At 43.3% G+C, this 18730-nt stretch overlaps 1 protein-coding gene across 7 annotated transcripts in view; it reads left to right on the forward strand.

Annotated features, from left to right (window-relative positions):
* The window catches only part of PRRC2B (proline rich coiled-coil 2B), a 74053-nt gene that overhangs the window by 24036 nt on the left and 31287 nt on the right, over positions 1-18730 (forward strand). For all 7 annotated transcript variants that reach the window (XR_012648320.1, XM_075015176.1, XM_075015174.1 and 4 more), the window contains exons 5-14: positions 1356-1428; positions 4044-4187; positions 4811-5052; positions 5561-5682; positions 6186-6319; positions 7575-7665; positions 8169-8361; positions 9002-9317; positions 10864-11051; positions 17514-17718. Coding sequence is in view for 6 of the 7 variants with exons in the window: in XM_075015176.1 (XP_074871277.1) it covers positions 1356-1428; positions 4044-4187; positions 4811-5052; positions 5561-5682; positions 6186-6319; positions 7575-7665; positions 8169-8361; positions 9002-9317; positions 10864-11051; positions 17514-17718 (1708 nt within the window). In the remaining variant the exon portion in view is untranslated. The remainder of the gene's footprint in view (positions 1-1355; positions 1429-4043; positions 4188-4810; positions 5053-5560; positions 5683-6185; positions 6320-7574; positions 7666-8168; positions 8362-9001; positions 9318-10863; positions 11052-17513; positions 17719-18730) is intronic.

Genomic DNA, 18730 nt, shown 5'->3' on the forward strand with positions numbered 1-18730 from the left:
TGGAGCAGGTTCAGCGAAGGGCAACAAAAATGATTAAGGGTCTGGAGCACAAGACCTATGAGGATAGGCTGAGGGATTTGGGCTTATTTAGTTTACAGAAGAGAAGACTTAGAGGCGATTTAATAGCAGCCTTCAACTTCCTGAAGGGGAGCTCTAAAAAGGAGGTTGAGAAACTGTTCTCAGTGGTGTCAGATAGCAGAACAAGGAGTAATGGTCTGAAGTTGAAGAGGGAGAGGTGTAGATTAGATATTAGGAAAAACTACTTCACCAGGTGGGTGGTAAAGCATTGGAATGCATTGCCTAGAGAGGTGATGGATTCTCCATCCCTTGAAGTTTTTAAGTCCCGGCTGGACAAGGTCCTGGCTGAGATGACTTAGTGGGGGCTGATGCTGCTTGAAGCAGGGGGCTGGACTAGATGACCTCCTGAGGTCCCTTCCAGCCCAGGGATTCTGTGATAAAAACAGAAACATTTTAACATATTTAATGAGATGGATGAGCATGAGACCCAGCAGCCAATTGTGCTGCACCCTTATGAAATTTCACACCCCCTAAGTGCGCCCCCACTTTGCTCTCCCTTGGAGTAGATGACCTCCTGATGTCTCCCCAAACCCTAATCTATGATTCTGTAAAACCTAGGGGGAATGGCTGAAATGTAAGGAGCTTGATCTGCATTTGTTAAGCCACTTTATTTTGGGTCTCGTTTAAAGGTATTTAGGTGACTACAGATCCAATTGCTGCTTCCTGCCAAAAGTTTCCCATGATGAAAAGAGATCTGCTTGCGCGTGACAAACAACAGGTGTTACACCTAAAAAAAATCCCCTGACAAAGCAAATGTTTCCCTGCTACAGAACATTCACATTTAACACATCTATTGCTGCAGCATTTACAATTTTATTGTAACTAAAAATTCCAAACCTGCAAGGTTTTTGGAAAGTCCGGGCAGAAGGGATGTTGTTGGATGCAAGAGAGAGAGAGTGGAAATCTCAAAGCACAAGAGGTGGTGTGGAAAAAGGCTGAAAGATGAGTGGAGGACTGTGTGGGAAAAGCGGCAGAGAAGGGAGGCTTTTGTTAGGTTGAAGAGGGCAAGAGGAACAGGCAGAGGAAATAGATGGGGAAGCCAGTGAAAGTATCCAAAGCAGAAGATGTCAGGGTTGGAGCAAGGAGGAGGATTTTAACTGCAGCATTTTGGATAGATTGGGGTGAGGGAGTTGTAGAGAGGAGGTGGTGGTGGCTTTAGCAGGATCCGATAACATCTGGAGGATATGGAGATCTGCCTGTGATAAGATTGTTTTGCTTTATTTTAATTTCGAGGGTGAAGGACTCTCATGAGAATCTCGGTCTTTTTCTTTTAACAGAGTACAAATTCAGTGCCAGGTGGACCAAAGTCATGGGCACAGCTGAATGGAAGGCTAGCAGGACAAGAAGGTGGTGAGTATGATTATGAATAATGGAGTAATGTACGTGTGCACTGCTTTATAAACAGACAGGATGAGATCTCTTTCATGTCGCATTCCTAGTCTAATGCTTGTCTAGATGTAGATAAACTTGTCGGATAACTACAATGAGGTCATTACTGTCTGTGCTGCTAATGGCATCTGCTTGACTGAGGATCCTGAAACCAAGATAACATTTTGAGCAGAAAAATTAACTCCTTAAATTGAGATCTCAGTCTGATTGAGAATACTGCTGTTTTTATATTTGTTGTAGGTTCTAATTGCCATTAATGTTGGTATTTAAGGCTCAGAAAGAATAGCAGTAGCCTATGGCACTGAGCATTTAACAGACAGACCAGAAGCCACTGACTCTTCAAATGAAATTTCAGAGTGTGTCAGAAGAATTAGATTTAGAAACACATATGGCTGTAACAAGCTTATGAAAGCTGTTGCAGAGTTCAGTTTTCAAAGCAGAAGCTTAAACTTGCCTGAAATGTCTATCAGCACAAATAAGCATTTAACTTCTGCGTCTTTTTTTTTAATTTCCACTTTCTCTGAGATTTTTGCCATGTGGACCCCTTCTCGGGTGGATTTTAAATCTGTGGGACAAATGAGCATCTCCTGGAGAACTGTGATCGAACGTTGTCCTCCAAGAAAATGGGCTTTGAGCACTTGGTGTAGATCAGGCCATTGTTAAGAAACAGGCTTAAACCTGAGGAAAGAACTAGTTTCAGGGCTAAGAAGAGCTTAATTAGAGGATAACAGAATCACAGAAATCAAGCTGTAAAGACTTTACTCATTTTGTCCTGTGCGCCTGCTCTGCAACTACTTTGAGCAATTGCATTTACTGTGTAGTTAAAGCAGCAGTTCCAGTAGTAACAGGGATTGAGATCTTTGCCTTTTCTGCTCACTTATTTTAGTTAGTGTTTTCCTTAAAGATATCATTTTTGTTGAAGCATTGGGGGAAGAGGAGAATTTTGTAATTCTTCTGTAGTGTAGTAAGGTATGTGTGTTGTGAATTGGAGTGTGGAGGCTGAAACTGTACGTATTTCCTTCCCAAGAAACCTTCAGGGAAGAAGGATGTTTACAACTGCATTGGACTTATCCCAGTGGAGTGCATGCTGGGGAATTAGGCTCTATGCTGTTGATACCAGCACACCAATAATCCTCCTTTTGTGCAACAGTATCTGTTAAGGAAAAGCTTGCCTGCCCCCCGCCCCCCGCCTTGCCAAGCCATAATGTAAATCTGTCCTGAAAGATGCTAGTTAACCGTAAGTGTTGATGCCTGGGAAATAGGGTATGCCAGGCCCGGGAGAGCACTGTGGTGTCTGGGTGTGAGGGGGATGGGACTCTTGGTGCCTCACTCCCAGGGGCACGTGTGGCTCCGAGCCCTGTGCTGTTCCCAGGCATTGTCCCCTGCTGCTCTGGGAGTGGTGTGGAAAAGTCACAGGGGAAGCATGTTGCTGTTCTGCCGCTCCCCCAGCTGGGTGGAGGGGCAGTGGCAACACGCACAGCAGCTTTCTCCTTTGTCCTCTGTACCTTTGCTGTTCTCAGATCAGGGACACCTGGAGTACAGTGTTTCAGGTGTATTAGTATTGTCTCCGTTCGTATGGATAAGTTTAATAATGCAATGTAGCTAGGAACTCTGGTACCATAAATATTCAATAGGTGGCATATCACATACATTTTGAGACTGATAAATGTTTGTTCTAAAATGCTCTGTGCAGTACTAACTTTTATGCTGGGAACCTGTTCTCAGCTGTGGGATGAAGACCCAAGATTTTGACTCTGCAAGATCCTATGGTTATCTAGGAACATGTTACAGAGTAACCTTGTTTTTGTGGGGGGGGGGTCGTCTCTCCGTAATTTAAAGGGACACAGTTAAAATAGTCACAGAGGGGTAGCTGTGTTAGTCTTCAGCATCACAAATAACAAGCAGTCCTGTAGCACTTTGGAGACTAACAGATTTATTTAGTCATGAGCTTTGGTGGGAAAAACCCACTTCCAGTTATGCTTTAAGTGTTGGTAGTCTGTACATGTTTTTAATAGGGTCTTTTTGGTGCTTTTACAAAATGTGATAGAAATAATTTTCATTTTAACTAGTTTTTAAAGAAATGGTTAAAAAAAAAAAAGAAAAGGTAGATTGGGTTTTTTTTATTGGTTTGTTCTTTTCTTTTTAAATTGACTAATCCTCTCCCTTATTGGAAACCTGAGTATAATAGCACTGAGTTAATGTATGAGTTCCAGAATGTGAAGTTGACTAGAGAGTCCAATTCTGCTTCACTTTCCAGAGCAGCAGTGGCAAAGAGCTTCCTCTGGTGTGTTTAATAATTACAGGTGGGGTGTGTAACGTTCAGTTCTTAAATGGACTTTTTATTTGGACAGTGCCCCTTTGCTGCAAGGAAGCAGTGATCAAAACAAAGTACGCTTCACTCAACAGGCGCGTGACTTTTGTGCATTAGTTGCACAATGATACTGACAATTTTTTTTCTACTCAGTGCCATAATGCCAGAGGGTTTAGGATGAATTGTGGCACACTGTTTTCCACTCATTGCATCTTTATAACAAACAAAAAGCAGACTTTTCCTATCTGAGTTGTTTCTTCAACAGGTTCAAGGGCCTCAAGCCGACTGTTATCCTTCTCTCCCGAGGAATTTCCGACGCTGAAAGCAGCTGGCGAGCAGGACAAGGTTGGCAAAGAAAAGGGCGCCTTAGATCTGTCGTATGGGCCAGGACCAAGCCTCCGCCCCCAGAGTAAGTAAATGGCAGCACGTTGCTTTCCTGACATCCAGAAAACCCTTCAGATCCAGTCTGCTATAGTTCCAAATGCTTCTCCTGCCATGTTGTTGGTCACTCCTACAAGCCTCCACAGCCTCCTTGGCTCAGCAAATAATTATAGAATCTTGGGACTGAAACTGGGTACCAGAGTTCTGCAGGACTGGCAGCTAAATATTTACTGTCATCTGCCTAATAATTACTTTAAAATTGCTCTTTATGTGAGGGCAGAAGGCTGTGCTGGGCAGTGAGTGGCAAATGAAACCTGTTTGGTGGTATCCCTGATGAACTTTTGTCCATAGAACTACCACTGACCTGCACTCCTACAGTACTTATAATAGGAAATTCCTTCTGGTGGGATAGCACTGGTGGTGTAGGTCAGTATTTGGATTCCGTGGACATCCAGGTGTAACAGTTAATGCTGTCAGTCTCTCTCATGAAAGGTCTCTCTCAAATTTTTCATTGTTCTCTGATTCGTGCTGACTTTTCTGAGACTCTGGTAACAAAGCCAACAGATCATTCTGGGCCTGGAAACTCTTTGGTTGATGACTTTCTGCGTGTGGACCCCTTCCTCCCGTCACACATGTATTGTTTATTTTCAGATGTCACAAGTTGGAGGGAGGGCGGCGGGAGGAACATTACCTCTGCCACGTCTCTGACCGCCTCCCCTCCTGAGCCGGGCAGCAAGACCTCTAGTACAGGAGATGGAGCCCCCTCCTCAGTGAATACCAGCGATCCTAAGGAGCCCTCTCTCCGCCCGGCTCAGCCTCTCCGTAAAGGGGCTTCACAGTTCATGGGAAATGCATACCACCCGCCTACATACCATGACATGCTACCTGCTTTTGTAAGTCCCTCTGCTCCCAAAGCTGTAGACGCTTACCCATTTCTCCCTAATTATAAGGTGTCACCTTTCCCACCCAAAGGAATAATAGTATGTGAGGGAGTGAAAAATGTTAAGTCTGACTCTGACAACGGAGGCACTCATTTTAGACCTTCCTCTTCAAGCTCTCCCAGGTATTGCTCTGGAACAGCTGAGATATCGTTCCTTATTTGTCTTTGTATTCCCCCGTATACATTTCTGTTCCTTCTGTCTTCACTAGCCAATGTAAATGCAACACTGATCCCCTCCACTCAGAAAGAAATGGGTGCACCCACCTGCTAAAAACATTATTACTTCTCAATTGGCACCATAAAGGACGGTGGATAAGAGGACAACATGCCCGCCGCTCAACTAAATCTGAAATGTTCTCCCTCCCTTCCCAACCCCAGGACTAAAATGCCCTTGTAATATAGTCTGGTTGTTTTTTTTTCTTGGCAAAGGAAAAACATTGTTTGTCATTGTTCTGTTTCAGATGTGTCCACAGCAGTCACCTGAGGTCCCTGCATCACTGAACCGTGGGTCTTTCCCACTTCCTCAGCTTCGACTTGAGCCCCGTGTCCCTTTCAGACAATACCAGATGAATGACCAAGATGGGTAAGGCCTCCAGAAGTGACTAACTTGCAGAGGAAAGTTAATATAGGATAAGATCTTTATTTTCTGCAAGAACCTTAGGAGTGAGCCAGCGTGGTGGATAAAGTTGTGTGCCTAGTTTCGTTTAAAGCCTCAGTGTCTCGCTTCCTCTGTAGCAGCATCTGGGAGCAATGCAGAGACAGGAAACTAAGCTTCTAGAATGCGAGGGAGTCCTGCACATTTTGTCAAGGAGCACAAGGACTTCCAAAGAAATCCAAGGTCATAGAGATGGTATTTATGTCCTGTAGGTTTCAGAGAGGGGTTATTGAAGGTTCTGTAATAAACAAGGGGAGGGGAAGGAGGATTTGAAGAATAATAAGTTGTCTGTGTGCTTACTGTGTAAGCATGTGACAAACAATGAAACTTAAACTCATGCGTGGTTGTAAACTGCAGGCATGTAGTTCCCTGCACTTTCCGTTCTTCTCTTTTAACTGGTGTTTGCAACAGTATCTTTTTAACTCATACAGAAAAGAGAATAGAGCTGGGGCATCTCGCCCAGTTCGGCCGCAAGCAGAGCGGGCACCCCGGCCTACCATTATCAATGCAGAAAACTTGAAGGAGCTAGATGAACTCGACAATGATGCAGATGATGGTTGGGCAGGTAAAATACCATTTTCCTTCTTCAAGCAAGTGGTAACTATCCAGGGGGTGGGGAGAATGAGTTGCTAACTCCTCCTTCGCCAAAGAGAGAGATTATTCAGGGAGCTCATTCCTATGCTCCCCCTCACACCCCAAGAAAGAAGAGGGTATTCTGTGCAATGTGGCAGCTACAGGTGGTGTAAATGTAGGTACAGTAGATCTTTCTGGTCGTCCCATTGTGCTGTGCTTAAGGAACTAGATTAGAGGATTCACTGGCTTGATAATACCAAGTAGCAGAAATGGAGCAGCTGGAGCTGATCTTCCCTTCTGGGAAGAGACTGAGTCAGTTAGCCCTGAATGGTGAGAGTCTTTTCATCTCGGGATATGCAGCTGAAGTCTAGCTAGGCATGACCTCATGCACAGGAGGCTTCATCTCAGGCCTTGTCTACACTTATCTGCACTCTTGGTCTATATCAGCTATGCAGATAGTGTAGCTGAAGTCGACATACTTACTGAGGCATCTTGTGTGTGTTGTAAGGTCAACATGGGCTGTTCTCCCATCAATGCAGGCTACTTTTCTTATCTTGGTTCGGTACTGGCATTGACGGGAGCAAGCTCAGAGATTGATTTGTCATGTCTACAGTAGACAGGATAAATTGACGGCTCATGGATCAATGGCTACCCTATCGATCCTCCACGCAGTGGAGACAAGACTTCAGTTTGCTTTTTCCCCATCTGTAATGCATGCTACCAGTCTTCTGAAAATGGTCCTGCTGTCGAGATGTGTGGCCAAATCCTGTGCTGCTTACTTTTAATAGGTCTAATAATTGTGCTCTATGTAGACACTAAGGCTGTGTTTGCGCTACCCTGAAAGATCGGCCAGCTCAGGATCAATCTTACAGGGTTTGATTTCATGTGTCTGGTAGGGGCACGTGAAATCGACCTATCAGAGGTCGACAGTCAACCGCTGTACTCCTCACGTACCATGAGGCGTAACGGATGTCAACAGGAGAAACTCTCCTGTCGACCTTCAGCGAGGATGGCTAGGTAAGTCAATTGTAGATACATCGATTCTAGCTACACAATTGCTGTAACTAGAATTGCATATCTGCAATCGACTTACTTGCCTAGCGTAGACATAGCCTTAGTTTTTCCATATTGTGTGTAATTTATGCCTGTACAGCAGTATGGCTCTAGAGTCTAGATGCTTTTCAGTTTGTTTTAGGGGTCTCTTTCTTTCCTTTGATTGTGTCCTTTCTTCACTCCTGCCACCACAGGCATACACGATGAAGTGGATTATTCTGAGAAACTGAAGTTTAGCGAAGATGAGGAAGAGGAAGAGGCACTTAAAGATGGAAGACAGAAATGGTAAGCGTTGTCTATCTGAGAATCCATTGATACTGCGTTCATACCTCTGGTTATCATGAGCTATTTAAAGTCTGTTCAGATCATCAAAAGCAAAGGCTAAACCCTCTTGTCCCTCTATTATAAGTTCATGGATTCCACTTTTCAAAGTCTAATTGAGATAGCTTTGTGGCATGGATAGGATATATGACTGGGCATCAGCAGACCTGTGTTCTGTTCCTTGTTGCGCCAAAGATCATCTTGTGACCTTGGCCAAATTACTTCATTTTTGTGTACCTCATTTCTCCCATCTTTTCATTATGATGGTACTACTTGTTACACCTTTACCAAGTGATTTGAGCTCTATGGATGAAAAGTCCAGTGTTCCTGCCAAGAGTTTTGTTACTGGACCTATTTTCGTTTGTATCGTCACTTGTATAATAAGCCTTCTTATGACTTGATTCATGAGTTGAAAATGTGTTTGTGCTGATTTGGAAATGGTAGTACCAAAGGTATTTGTACAACAGGAACAGCTGGGACCCCAGAAGGCAGCGACAGCTGTCCCTGAGCTCTGCAGACAGTGCAGATATTAAACACACCCCGGAGGAGGGAAGGAACTGGAGTGACCCAGCTGGTTTGTCTCGGTCAGTTCTCAAGGTACAAGGCCCCCAGCAGACTTCAAGGAAGCTGAATGGCTGGACACCTACATTAGAGTATCAGGTGTGTTGAATGTGTACAGATCGGCTCGTGTGGACAGGACACGTGAGGTACAGATTATGGTGCTTCAGAATCCATGTTGGAGTTAAACAGCAGCAGCCTAGCTCAAAGCACCTGTTGTGACGAAAAGAAATCTGAGTAAAACATGAGTAGGTTAGAGAGCAACTAATCATAACAAATCAGAATTTGTAGGAAGACTGGGAGAGGATCTTCTTTTGAGCCTCTGCTTTTAATCATTTGGAGGGTGAGGATACTGTTTAATGATTATAAAGTACTCCTTTTACTCCCAAATCCAGAGGCTTTCCCACAGTAGACAGAGAAGAATGGGGATTTAAGCTAGACCAGAATGCTTGGGTTGCCCCATGACCTGTTTTGTGTATGTCAGTTTAGTGATGCTGGTTTGGAATTTGTGCACTGTGGCAATCAGTTTGCATCAGAAAGCAGGGGACAGGTTTTTGTGGATTATCAGAACATCAAGCATTTAGCAATTTTAAGACTGAACCAACTGGAGTCATGGAAATAATCTCAGTTAAGAAGCTTTATGTAGGAGAAGGGAAGGGGTTGTATCTTGTGTGACATAAGAGAGGTTAAACGGCGTGAATCTAGAGTGTTCAGATGCTCAGTGGTATTCCTTCCTTTGTAGAAACCCCCTCTGGGTGGCATTCTCAGACAGCAGTCCTTGGAGGATAAAGAAGAAAAGGTGCCCCTGAGACAGAAGTTTGTCCACTCTGAAATCTCGGAAGCTGTCGAGCGAGCCAGGAAGCGTCGTGAGGAGGAAGAACGACGAGCCAGAGAGGAACGCCTGGCTGCCTGTGCTGCCAAACTCAAACAGCTGGATCAGAAATGCAAACTGGCTCAGAAAACCGGAGAAACCCAGAAACATGTGGAGAATGAAGATCTGAAACCCCCAAGCGTGGAAAAGAAGGCAGCTCAAGAGAACAGTCAGCCATTCCGTAGAGGTAGAGAAATGTTACTAACCTTGCTTCATAAAAGTTACTTTTATATGCTCATAATTTGACCCCTTCTAGCTCAGCAAGGATGTAACTTTGTGCACTTTAGAGCCATACCATATAGGACCAAAATTTTTCTAGTTTTTTAAAGAATGTGTATTTTGGGTTAGTAATGAAGAGCCTCCTTTAAAAACTGTATTAATAGAAATAGAAAAATACTACTGCGTTAAGTTCGTTATTCAAGTTACAAACACCACCTTACCTGATTAATGCAGACAGAATTTTTATAGTCCATTTTACTTCTTATGCTCTCTATTTACTGGTCTCTCCATTTAGATGAGAACAAAGCCTCGAATTCTACTTTTGTTTATATAGTCAGTTTCTAATCAGTTTTGCTTTCAGGGTTTCATGCTTTAATAGTGCTCGGTAATACTTAAGGTGCAAATACTGCATGAAATTTTGAGAAAAATCTTTGTTGGGATGCTTTTTCAGAGCAGAATTGGAAACAAACCAATTTAAGATGAAGTTGGATGCATCCAGTGATGCTTAATTAGGTCTGTAAATAAACATCAAAAGCAGGGGGACCTTGGGGCTTTGGCATTCAACAAAGGAATGGTGAAGCATGTACTTGCGATAAAGCAGTAATGCCACAATCCTTGCTCAGGTAGCAGACTTCTTTATTTTCTGTTTGCATCGAGTGTTGGGTCTGAGTCTCCTTTTTCATTTTATTTCCACAATAAAAATAATACCCTGTGTTTACCAAGGACCCAGTCCTAAGATCACTTACGTGCAACCTGAGCAGGGTCACTGATTTCAGGGAGCGTGCAGGACGAGTGCCTCAGCTCATAAGCTGTTTAGGGCAGTGTGTGTCATTTGCTACGTGTATGTGTGCAGTTTGGCCCTGTTGTGACTGGGGCCTCTAGTTGCTAGTGCAGTTTAAATAATGATGAAATGATTATAATCTCCTGCATAAAATTTAGTGCGCTGAGGAGATCTTGACTTCCAGCATCAACATTGGTTCCTTATTTAGTTAATGTGGAAAGGTCAAATGGGCAGGTAGTGGCAGTGTCCTATACATTCTGCAGGAGCTCTGTGCTCTGGAACGCTCTCTTGCTCCACCAAATGTTAAAGTGTTCTAAAAAGTGTATTTGAATCACAAGGCGAGGGGACAATGCTTTGTCATTCAAATGACTCTTTTGGTTAATGTGAGAAGTGGCATTGGACTCAAAATGAACTATTGATCACTTCTTCTTGTTCAGAAGGATGATGATAGCATTGGAAGGTCTCAGTAGGAAGTTTGAACAAAGAGAAGAAAATGGGATGATCTCTTGGACTGTCGAAGAGAAGACAGTAGCTGAAGTGCTATGCATATGGTGGAGCATAATAGTGAGAGTGAAGTGGCAGTTCACCTGTGTCATGCGGTCACAATGTGCTCACAGCTTGTATGTGTGATGTTCTTCCAAGTAGCCTAATTTAAGATAGCTGCTGTGGACTATGGGTGACAATTGTCAGCAGAACTCGATCTAATCTTGTTTCCATTGCCCTCTCTCCCCAGCTACTTCCGAATTGCATGCACAGGATACACCTGCTGGTTACCTAGAAGAGGAAACCACAGCTACAACAGTAGCTGCCCAAAGCAGCAGTGAGGAGGAGCTTAGAGAAGCCGCATCCCCAGTACAGGAGTTCAACAAATACCAGAAATCACTTCCTCCAAGATTTCAGAGGCAGCAGCAACAGCAGCAGGTAAGAGGTCTGACAGCTCTTTGTCTCTTCACTGCACACCCTCATCAAATATTGTTTATTTTTGGCTAAACTTTATGTTCAACGCAAAGTAACCAGACGTTTGCTAGGGAGGTCCAGAGGGCAGAGAACCAGGCATCTTCTTCCTATCTCTGCTCATCAGTGTGCTTGGACACAAGAATGAGCTATGGAGCCATTCTTGGGGAATTAGACTTCTGTGTAGGCTGCACACATCTTTCACGCACTCATTCAGAACTTCCAAGAGGATAAAGCTAGAAGGCACCATTGTGATCATCTAGTTCTCATCTGACATACTGCACAATGCAGTCCACAGGAGTTCTCCTGACTCCTGTTTGAACTAGAATGTATCTTTTAGGGAAGAAATCAGGCCTTGATGTAAAATTTCCAGTGATGGAGAAATAATTACTCTCCTTGGAAAATTGTTCCAGTGGTTAATTACCTTCACCGTTTAAAAATAAACAGGGCTTTATTTCTGGTTGAATGAGTCTAGCTTCAACTTCCAGCCACAGAATGTTTTAGGCTCTGGGTCTGCTAGATGGAATAGCTTCATTATTCTCACATTTCTGTTTCTCATGTCTGTACTTACAGGTGATGATAAAGTCACCCTGTAATCTGCTTTTTGTTAAGCTAACGAAAATGAGCTCCCTCGGTGTCTGTAAGACGTGTTTTCCCGTCCTACTCAAGATGCTTCTGTGGTTAGGGAAGCAAGGGGTGGGAGAGCAGGATATGCCCCTTTGTCGCTCACTTTGTACATCATAACTTGTCTTTTGTCTCCTTGCCTGGTGGCAGTATCATTTAGGGTTACGTAGTTTTTTTAAAACAGAGCTCTGGGTGGTTGCCAGGATCATCTGACTTAGGTGCACACTGAAGGGAGCTTCACCTCCTCATCTTCCATTGTCTTTGGTGGGAGCAAAGCATGCTTAGCACTTTGCTGGATACGGCCCCTTGTGAATATCTCCTCCCCTAGCTCTCACTGGCCAAGATGTATATCTGAGATCTCTCAGCTGTCCAGGGTGTGGGTAGTGCTAATAGGCCCAGACATACATGGAAGGGGAAATAAAGGAGGCTACAGGGCGTGGTCAGAGGCTTGTATGATTGGTTTATTTTATTAGTATATGTGAAATCTAAAACATTTTTAACCTCCCTGGTCTGGCAGCCTCAGGACCTTACCAGTCCTAGAGCAGGGAATTTGCCACATCAGGGGGTGGGTGTCAAACCTTGGCTCTGTTCCTGGCCCCCGGATCCCTGTGATCCCCTGCTCCAGCCCCTGAGGCTCCATTCTTTCCTGGTGCAGTAACTCTTCTTGTCCCAGCCTAAGTGCTCCAGATGTGGAGCAACCAAAGTTGCTGATAATGCTGGATTAGGGGTGTTGCTGAAGTAGGGAAGTCTGGATTACTGAGGTTTAACCTGTATAAAATATATTTGCTGGGACTACCTTACTCTGTATTCTTGTTCTGTAGGGTATGGTCAGCCATATGCCTACTAGGAGAGCCCACTGTTGCATCTTTGGTTGAAAGTTGATTACTTACTGCCTCAAATGGGTCTCAGGAATATAACTGGAATGTGTCTGTCCATCTCTTCCCTTTTCTGCATAAAGATGGTGTTTTCTGCTTGCCTGCTACCTGCTTTCTATTATTCTGCCTCCCTTCTCCCATCCTTTTTGTTCTATATGGGCTCCTGCAGTTACACTTATTTGAATTTTAAGTGTGTAGTTCAGTGGTGGGCAGCCTGCAGGCCATCAGATAGGTTGTTTACCTTACGTCTGCATGTATGACTGCCTGCAGCTCTCATTACCTACAGTTAACCATTCTTTGCCAGTGGGAGCTTCAGGAAGAGAGACAGGCTTCAGGGGCCTTCTGAATGCCACTCCTGTTAGCTGGGAACAGCAGACAGTTGGAGCTGAGGGCAGCTGTATTGGAGATGCAAGTTAAAACAACCTATCTGGTGGCCTGACAGCAGCTTACCCTGATGAGCTGTGTGTGGGCTGCAGACTGCCCACTGCTGGTGGTGTTGGTCTAAAGTGTTTATTTCATTACATTGTGTTCTGCAGTACCAGACCCAACTTGGATTGCTCTGTATATCTCTGATTTTTTTCTTTATATCTCACACCAGCCACTTCTGTGTGAGTAGCACTACAAGAGTGCATCTAGGCTTGGAATGATTAGATGTTCATTAAAACAAGAATTCTTGTGGCACCTTATAGACTAACAGATATTTTGGAGCGTAAGCTTTCGTGGGCAAAGACCTGCTTTGTCAGATGTGAGTGGGGGTTCCAGAGGAGGGTCTAAATTTATAGACTCATGAAATGGAGGGAGTCCCAGTCAAGAGGAAGGTCAGAGTTGACGGGGTCAGTTCAGTCACAGAGGATGTCAGATGTTTGTTGTAATACTTCACAGGGTAGCTATTTCACAGGGAGCATCTGTGGTTATAAAAAGGGTTGTTTATATCTAGGTTTGGAAGGATTTGATTTTTCTTGCTAAATGTTGGTAAAAAATAATTTTGCCATACGCACACTGGCAAGGAAATGTCCAGTAAATGAAATTTACAGATCGGAAAAGCAAGAAGAATGCTACATGAGAACTAGTTTAAGAATATTTTAATGTGTAAGCCTGACAGTTTTATTTTTAAGGGTTATAAAACTTTTTAAATTTTGAATCTCATTGTCTGCTGTCATTCAGTAATAGTCTGAAGCCATCATATTTTCCCGCAACTGTGCAAATTTAATTTGGAGGAAAAAAAAAAACTTAATATAAACACTGATGTTTTCCATCAACATTATTAAAAAATAAAAATTGAACTCTGGCAGGTCTAGCTATATGCCTAAATTGATATCGCCCTGATGCTTTGCTTGGGGTTTAACTCTTCAGTACCATCTTACCTACCATCCACAATAATAATTAAGGGGTATTTTGATAGCTCAGAGATAAAGCACTAATGGTTGCTGCAGATACTTGCTACAAAATGGATGCTGTCAAGTAGATATTTTTTAAAAGATCTTGCTTTATTTTTTGTCTTTTGTGTGGCCAGAACAAATAGGTCGGTTTGCTTGTGGTGCTTATCTTCTTGTACTCCTATTCTGTTGGGGATGTTTCACTTAAAAATGTAAATACAATCTGCTGCCAAACTCTTTTTTTTTCCAAAAACTTTTCCAAGACCCCAATATAGTAGATAAATATTAATATAAGAATAGTTGTCTTTTGTGTTTGGCTCTTTCTGAGCTAAGACAAGGAGAAAGCAGTTTTTAAACCTCAGCCGGCTTTTCCTGCCCCCACTTCATGCTGGATGTAGTGCTTTGCTTACCTCTGGTAGGTAGTTCCCATAAAAGTCTGGTGTCGGTATTATTCCTGGTAGGACTCATTCAGAGCACTAATACATCCCTAACTCTGGCTATCAACAATATCGTATTAATACAATTGTAAAATCCCTACACCAAAAAGAGTTTTGTGGTTTTTTTCCCTGTGAAGTGTCTGTGGTTCCTTGAAGTTCACTGGGCATTTCACTGTTACTATTGATTTTACATAGTGCAGAAATACAACTATTGTATATATTAGTAGACCCCATTGTAGTCAGTGGTGTATGAATTACCAAACACAGTGTGCCCCAGGGGGCTTACAGACTAAGTAATAGATGGGACAGTACATGAATACAATTACAAGAGTGATGGACAGCAATATAAAACCTTTCAGCCATGATGTCCAAAACACTAGCCACTTGCCACATGTGGTTTTTTGGACTGTTGAGTATGACTAGTGGGATTGAACAATAAATATATGTTCGGAGTAGTGTGGCTAGTTTGCTTTGTGGCTCTTGCTTCAGAACTGGTTGAACACCACAGCCCTACATATTTGGCTTGGGTTACCTACACTTCGGCTAGCTTAATTCAAGTGAGAGTAACCACCAGAGAGAAAATAGAGCAACAGAACGATCAGGTCTGCAGCAAAGAATAGCTGCATCCCCACTGTGCTCTTAGCTCGAGCTTTAGCAGCGCTCAAATTGCCACCTGTACCTCCTGACAGGCAAGCTAGCTAAAGCGTAAAGCATCCCTTAACTTTAGCTAGGGACATTTTTATGACTTGACTAATGCCTCAAACTAACACTTCAGTGAAGACAAGGCCAAAGATGGATGGACATATTTTCACTGTCAGACCCTCGAGGAATAAGTCATATGGAAAAGTACCACAATGACTGCTTAAATTTTTCTTATATATACAAAGCTGTTAAAATGCTAACATCATTTTTATTTTATTTAAAATATCATTCCCTTTTAGTTTTTTCATTTGGTTCAGTACAGCCTTAATTAGGGTCTAACTCTTGGACCTAAACTATTTGACTAGCCTTCTGAATTAGAAAACCAGTTTGAAGAATGAGACCAGGTGTGGACACGTTAAAAGCACAGCCATGACCTCACAGTTTTCCAAAGCTGTGTGTGAGTCACAGAGGCTACTGCAGCCCTATGTTACTTCATGTGCTGGTAGAAGAGGGTCAGTTCCTGCTGCAGTCTCCCAATACGCAGCTCATGCTGTGTGCTAGGTCTGTGAACTACTTCATAAGTAGGAATTGATTCCATTGCAGTGACACTGAGTGTATTTCCCACATCTGAAGAAGAGCTCTGTGTAACTAAAAAGCTTATCTCTTTCGCTACCTCCCCTGCCTTCTCTTTGTTGCATTGTGACAGATTTGAAGGGTGAGCAGAGGATTCCCTGTTGCCATGGTGGTATGTTATCCTCCGAACTTCAGGGCTTTGAGACTCGTTCCTTTCTCATCTGGGTGTCTCGCTGGAGGAACTAGAACACCCGGGCTAGCCTGACGGGTTGCATCTCTCATTTAGGCAAAATTTCCAAAGTAATTTTGTCTTTGTAGTGGGTAATTCAGTTGTATGCTTAGCACTTACGGTGTTAGCGGCGGATAGCAAATTGCAGTGTGAATCGTAGAGAATGTCTATGTGTGGCGGCTGAAATGGCCTATGTGTATGGTTGGTGGAGTGGTTTAGCTTCTATGAGAAACAGGTTCTCTCTTTTCAAATGTTTAAGTATTTGCAGGCTGACTTGATTGCAGCTATGGGATGGTTTACCTCAATCTGTTATCCTGCCTCAAGTAGCCTGGGGCAACTCATTTTTTTTAACCCAAGTCTTCAGTGCCTTTGTATCAGGGTGTCAGTTTAAGTAAAATGCCAGGCTTCCTTTGATCTCCTTGATGATTTGAGAAGCAAAGATTCTGGTCTCTCTTGCACTTAAGCATACCTGGAATTAAGAACATGTTGAAGAAAAAACTAACTACTTAGATTGTAGCCATTGTCTTGTTGCTTAATAATGCAGCTTTTGTTATCATCCCTTCTAGCCTATCTCCTCTTAATGCTGGATCTGCAGGGATGTTGTAATTTTGCTCTGGGCTATGGAGCTATAGTGGAAGCTCTTATACTGTGACAAACATTCTTCTGTGAGGGATTCAGTGGGAGAAGGAGGGAGTTGATCTTTTAATAAACAGTCAGTGTCTGGTAACTTTGTAAGCATAGTTTAAATAAAGGTCAGGCTTCACCAGTAAATAGAACTCTTGTTTTAACTGGTTTTGTTTTGTTACATTTTAAAGGTTTTTTCCCCCAGAATATAAAATTCTATGGGTATGGGTGTGTGGTTTCTACCTGGATTTTTTTTTTTTTTTTTATTAAAGTGTTCCCTGTAAACTTGAGTGTTTGTGTGGCCTCCAAGGAAAAATTCAGGTGCCGCCCAGCTGTTTGGCAGAGTGCCAGTTTCTTTCATCAAGAAGGAAATATGTTCATTTATGTCTCTGATTAATAAATTTTAGTATTAGTAATATCTATATGCACTATATTTCAAATGATCATATTTCCTCCAGTGAGAAGCAGCATTTACAATATTTGGACCAGATGAGTAAATTACATTTGACAGGAAAATGCTGTTTAAAAAAATTTCCTGTCACTAAAATGTGTTGGGGAAAATGAAATGTAATGCTGTGATCTAGCAGCACCAAGAGTACATGTGAAAGGAAGAGAGCAGTTCACTGTCAGCTGATGTATCCCACTAATGAAGCACAGGCTGTTCCCTGTCAAATCTGATAGTGTCTTGCCCACATATCTGACTGAAGGTGGAAAGGTGCCATGTTCCTCAGTTCTTTTGGGTTTAAAATGTAAACTTGTGTGCAAGCAGGCCAAGACCAAAGAAGAAGCATTCATGACCAATGTTATCTCTAAATTTTTCCATACGGGACAGAATAAATTTTGTTGAGTGCACCAAGGCATATGCATCACCAGTGTAAACACATGCTGCCCTCTGGATGGCGATGGGTGCTCTGCTGATCAGTTGGGCAGCACTTGAATCTCCCTGGGTGACTGCCCAAGCACTCAGCTTCTGACTCAGGACTTGTTTCATGCTGGTTTCCAGATGTTTGAAGTCTGTGCTAACCTGTCTTCTTGTTCTGCCTATGCAGGAGCAGCTGTACAAGATGCAGCACTGGCAGCAACAGCAGGTCTACCCCCCTCCATCCCATTCCCATCCTCAGCGTACATTCTACCCGCCACACCCTCAGATGCTCGGCTTTGATCCTCGCTGGATGATGATGCCGTCCTACATGGACCCTCGTATGGCTCAGGGCCGTACTGTTGATTTTTACCCATCGGCCCTTCACCCTTCAGGTAAAGCATGACCTGGGTTTTTTCCAGTGCTGTCTTACTTTCTGATGCTCTCCTGGCTGTTTCTGGACCATATCTGTAGCCTTTATCCTGGAACTTTGGATTCATGAGCACTAGAGTTGATGGGATCTTTACATTCAACAACCTGAAAGAAATACTCGCAAAGAGTATTATTTTGTGTTCTGACTAGTGCACTGGTTACTTTTATCAGGTTTCAGGCCATTAAGGAGTGGTGTGCCAAGCAAGGGGGTGGTTTTTTGGCTACTTAGATTCAGGGTAGGACCCTTGGAAAGAGGTTCTGTCCCCACCTGCTTTGCATTTCTGAAATCCCACCTTCTGCATGACTAGCCTTACCTTCGCCCAGACTTCTCATCTTTGCTTGCTGTGTTGATTTCTCCAGGGATTGGGAAGAGTCAAAAGGGAGGTAGAGGCTGATGAACCGGCAGCATTAGGATGTATACGTACTTTGGGTTGGGGTGGGGAATGCCTAAGAATACAAGTTGAACCTCTCTAATCCAGCACTCTAGTGACCTGACCACTGTTGAAGAAGAGAATTTGCTGGGCCATGGTCAGTGTTGTCTAGCATATTACCAACACTGCCACTGCTTACTGGGCTCTTAGAAGACATTTAGGGGTAAATTACAGCTACAGAACAGCACGCAACACTGAGAGCCGGGACTGGTGGCTGTAAACAAACTGTGGGACCACGGGAAACTTGGCCACACATAGTAAGTGATTATCCAGCTAACTAAAATCATGCTGGATTACGAATGTTGCTAAACAGGAGAGTTACAGATTATATAGATTCAACTTCTACTTCTACATCTACTCATTTTGTAGGGGGCTCTCATTTCAGAGCAGGGAGGGGACACCCCCTCTCGGAGGGAGGGACAGGGTCCTGATGTGGTAAAGAAGGGAAGGAGTGGGCCGGAAATGGTATTAGTTTCACAAAACCTTACTAGATTTTTTAAAAGGTAGGACAAGCTAAAAAGTCTTGGCACAGGTTATATGCTCT

The sequence above is a fragment of the Carettochelys insculpta genome, chromosome 21 (genome assembly GCF_033958435.1).
Source record: "Carettochelys insculpta isolate YL-2023 chromosome 21, ASM3395843v1, whole genome shotgun sequence".
In the NCBI taxonomy this organism is placed as follows: domain Eukaryota; kingdom Metazoa; phylum Chordata; order Testudines; family Carettochelyidae; genus Carettochelys; species Carettochelys insculpta.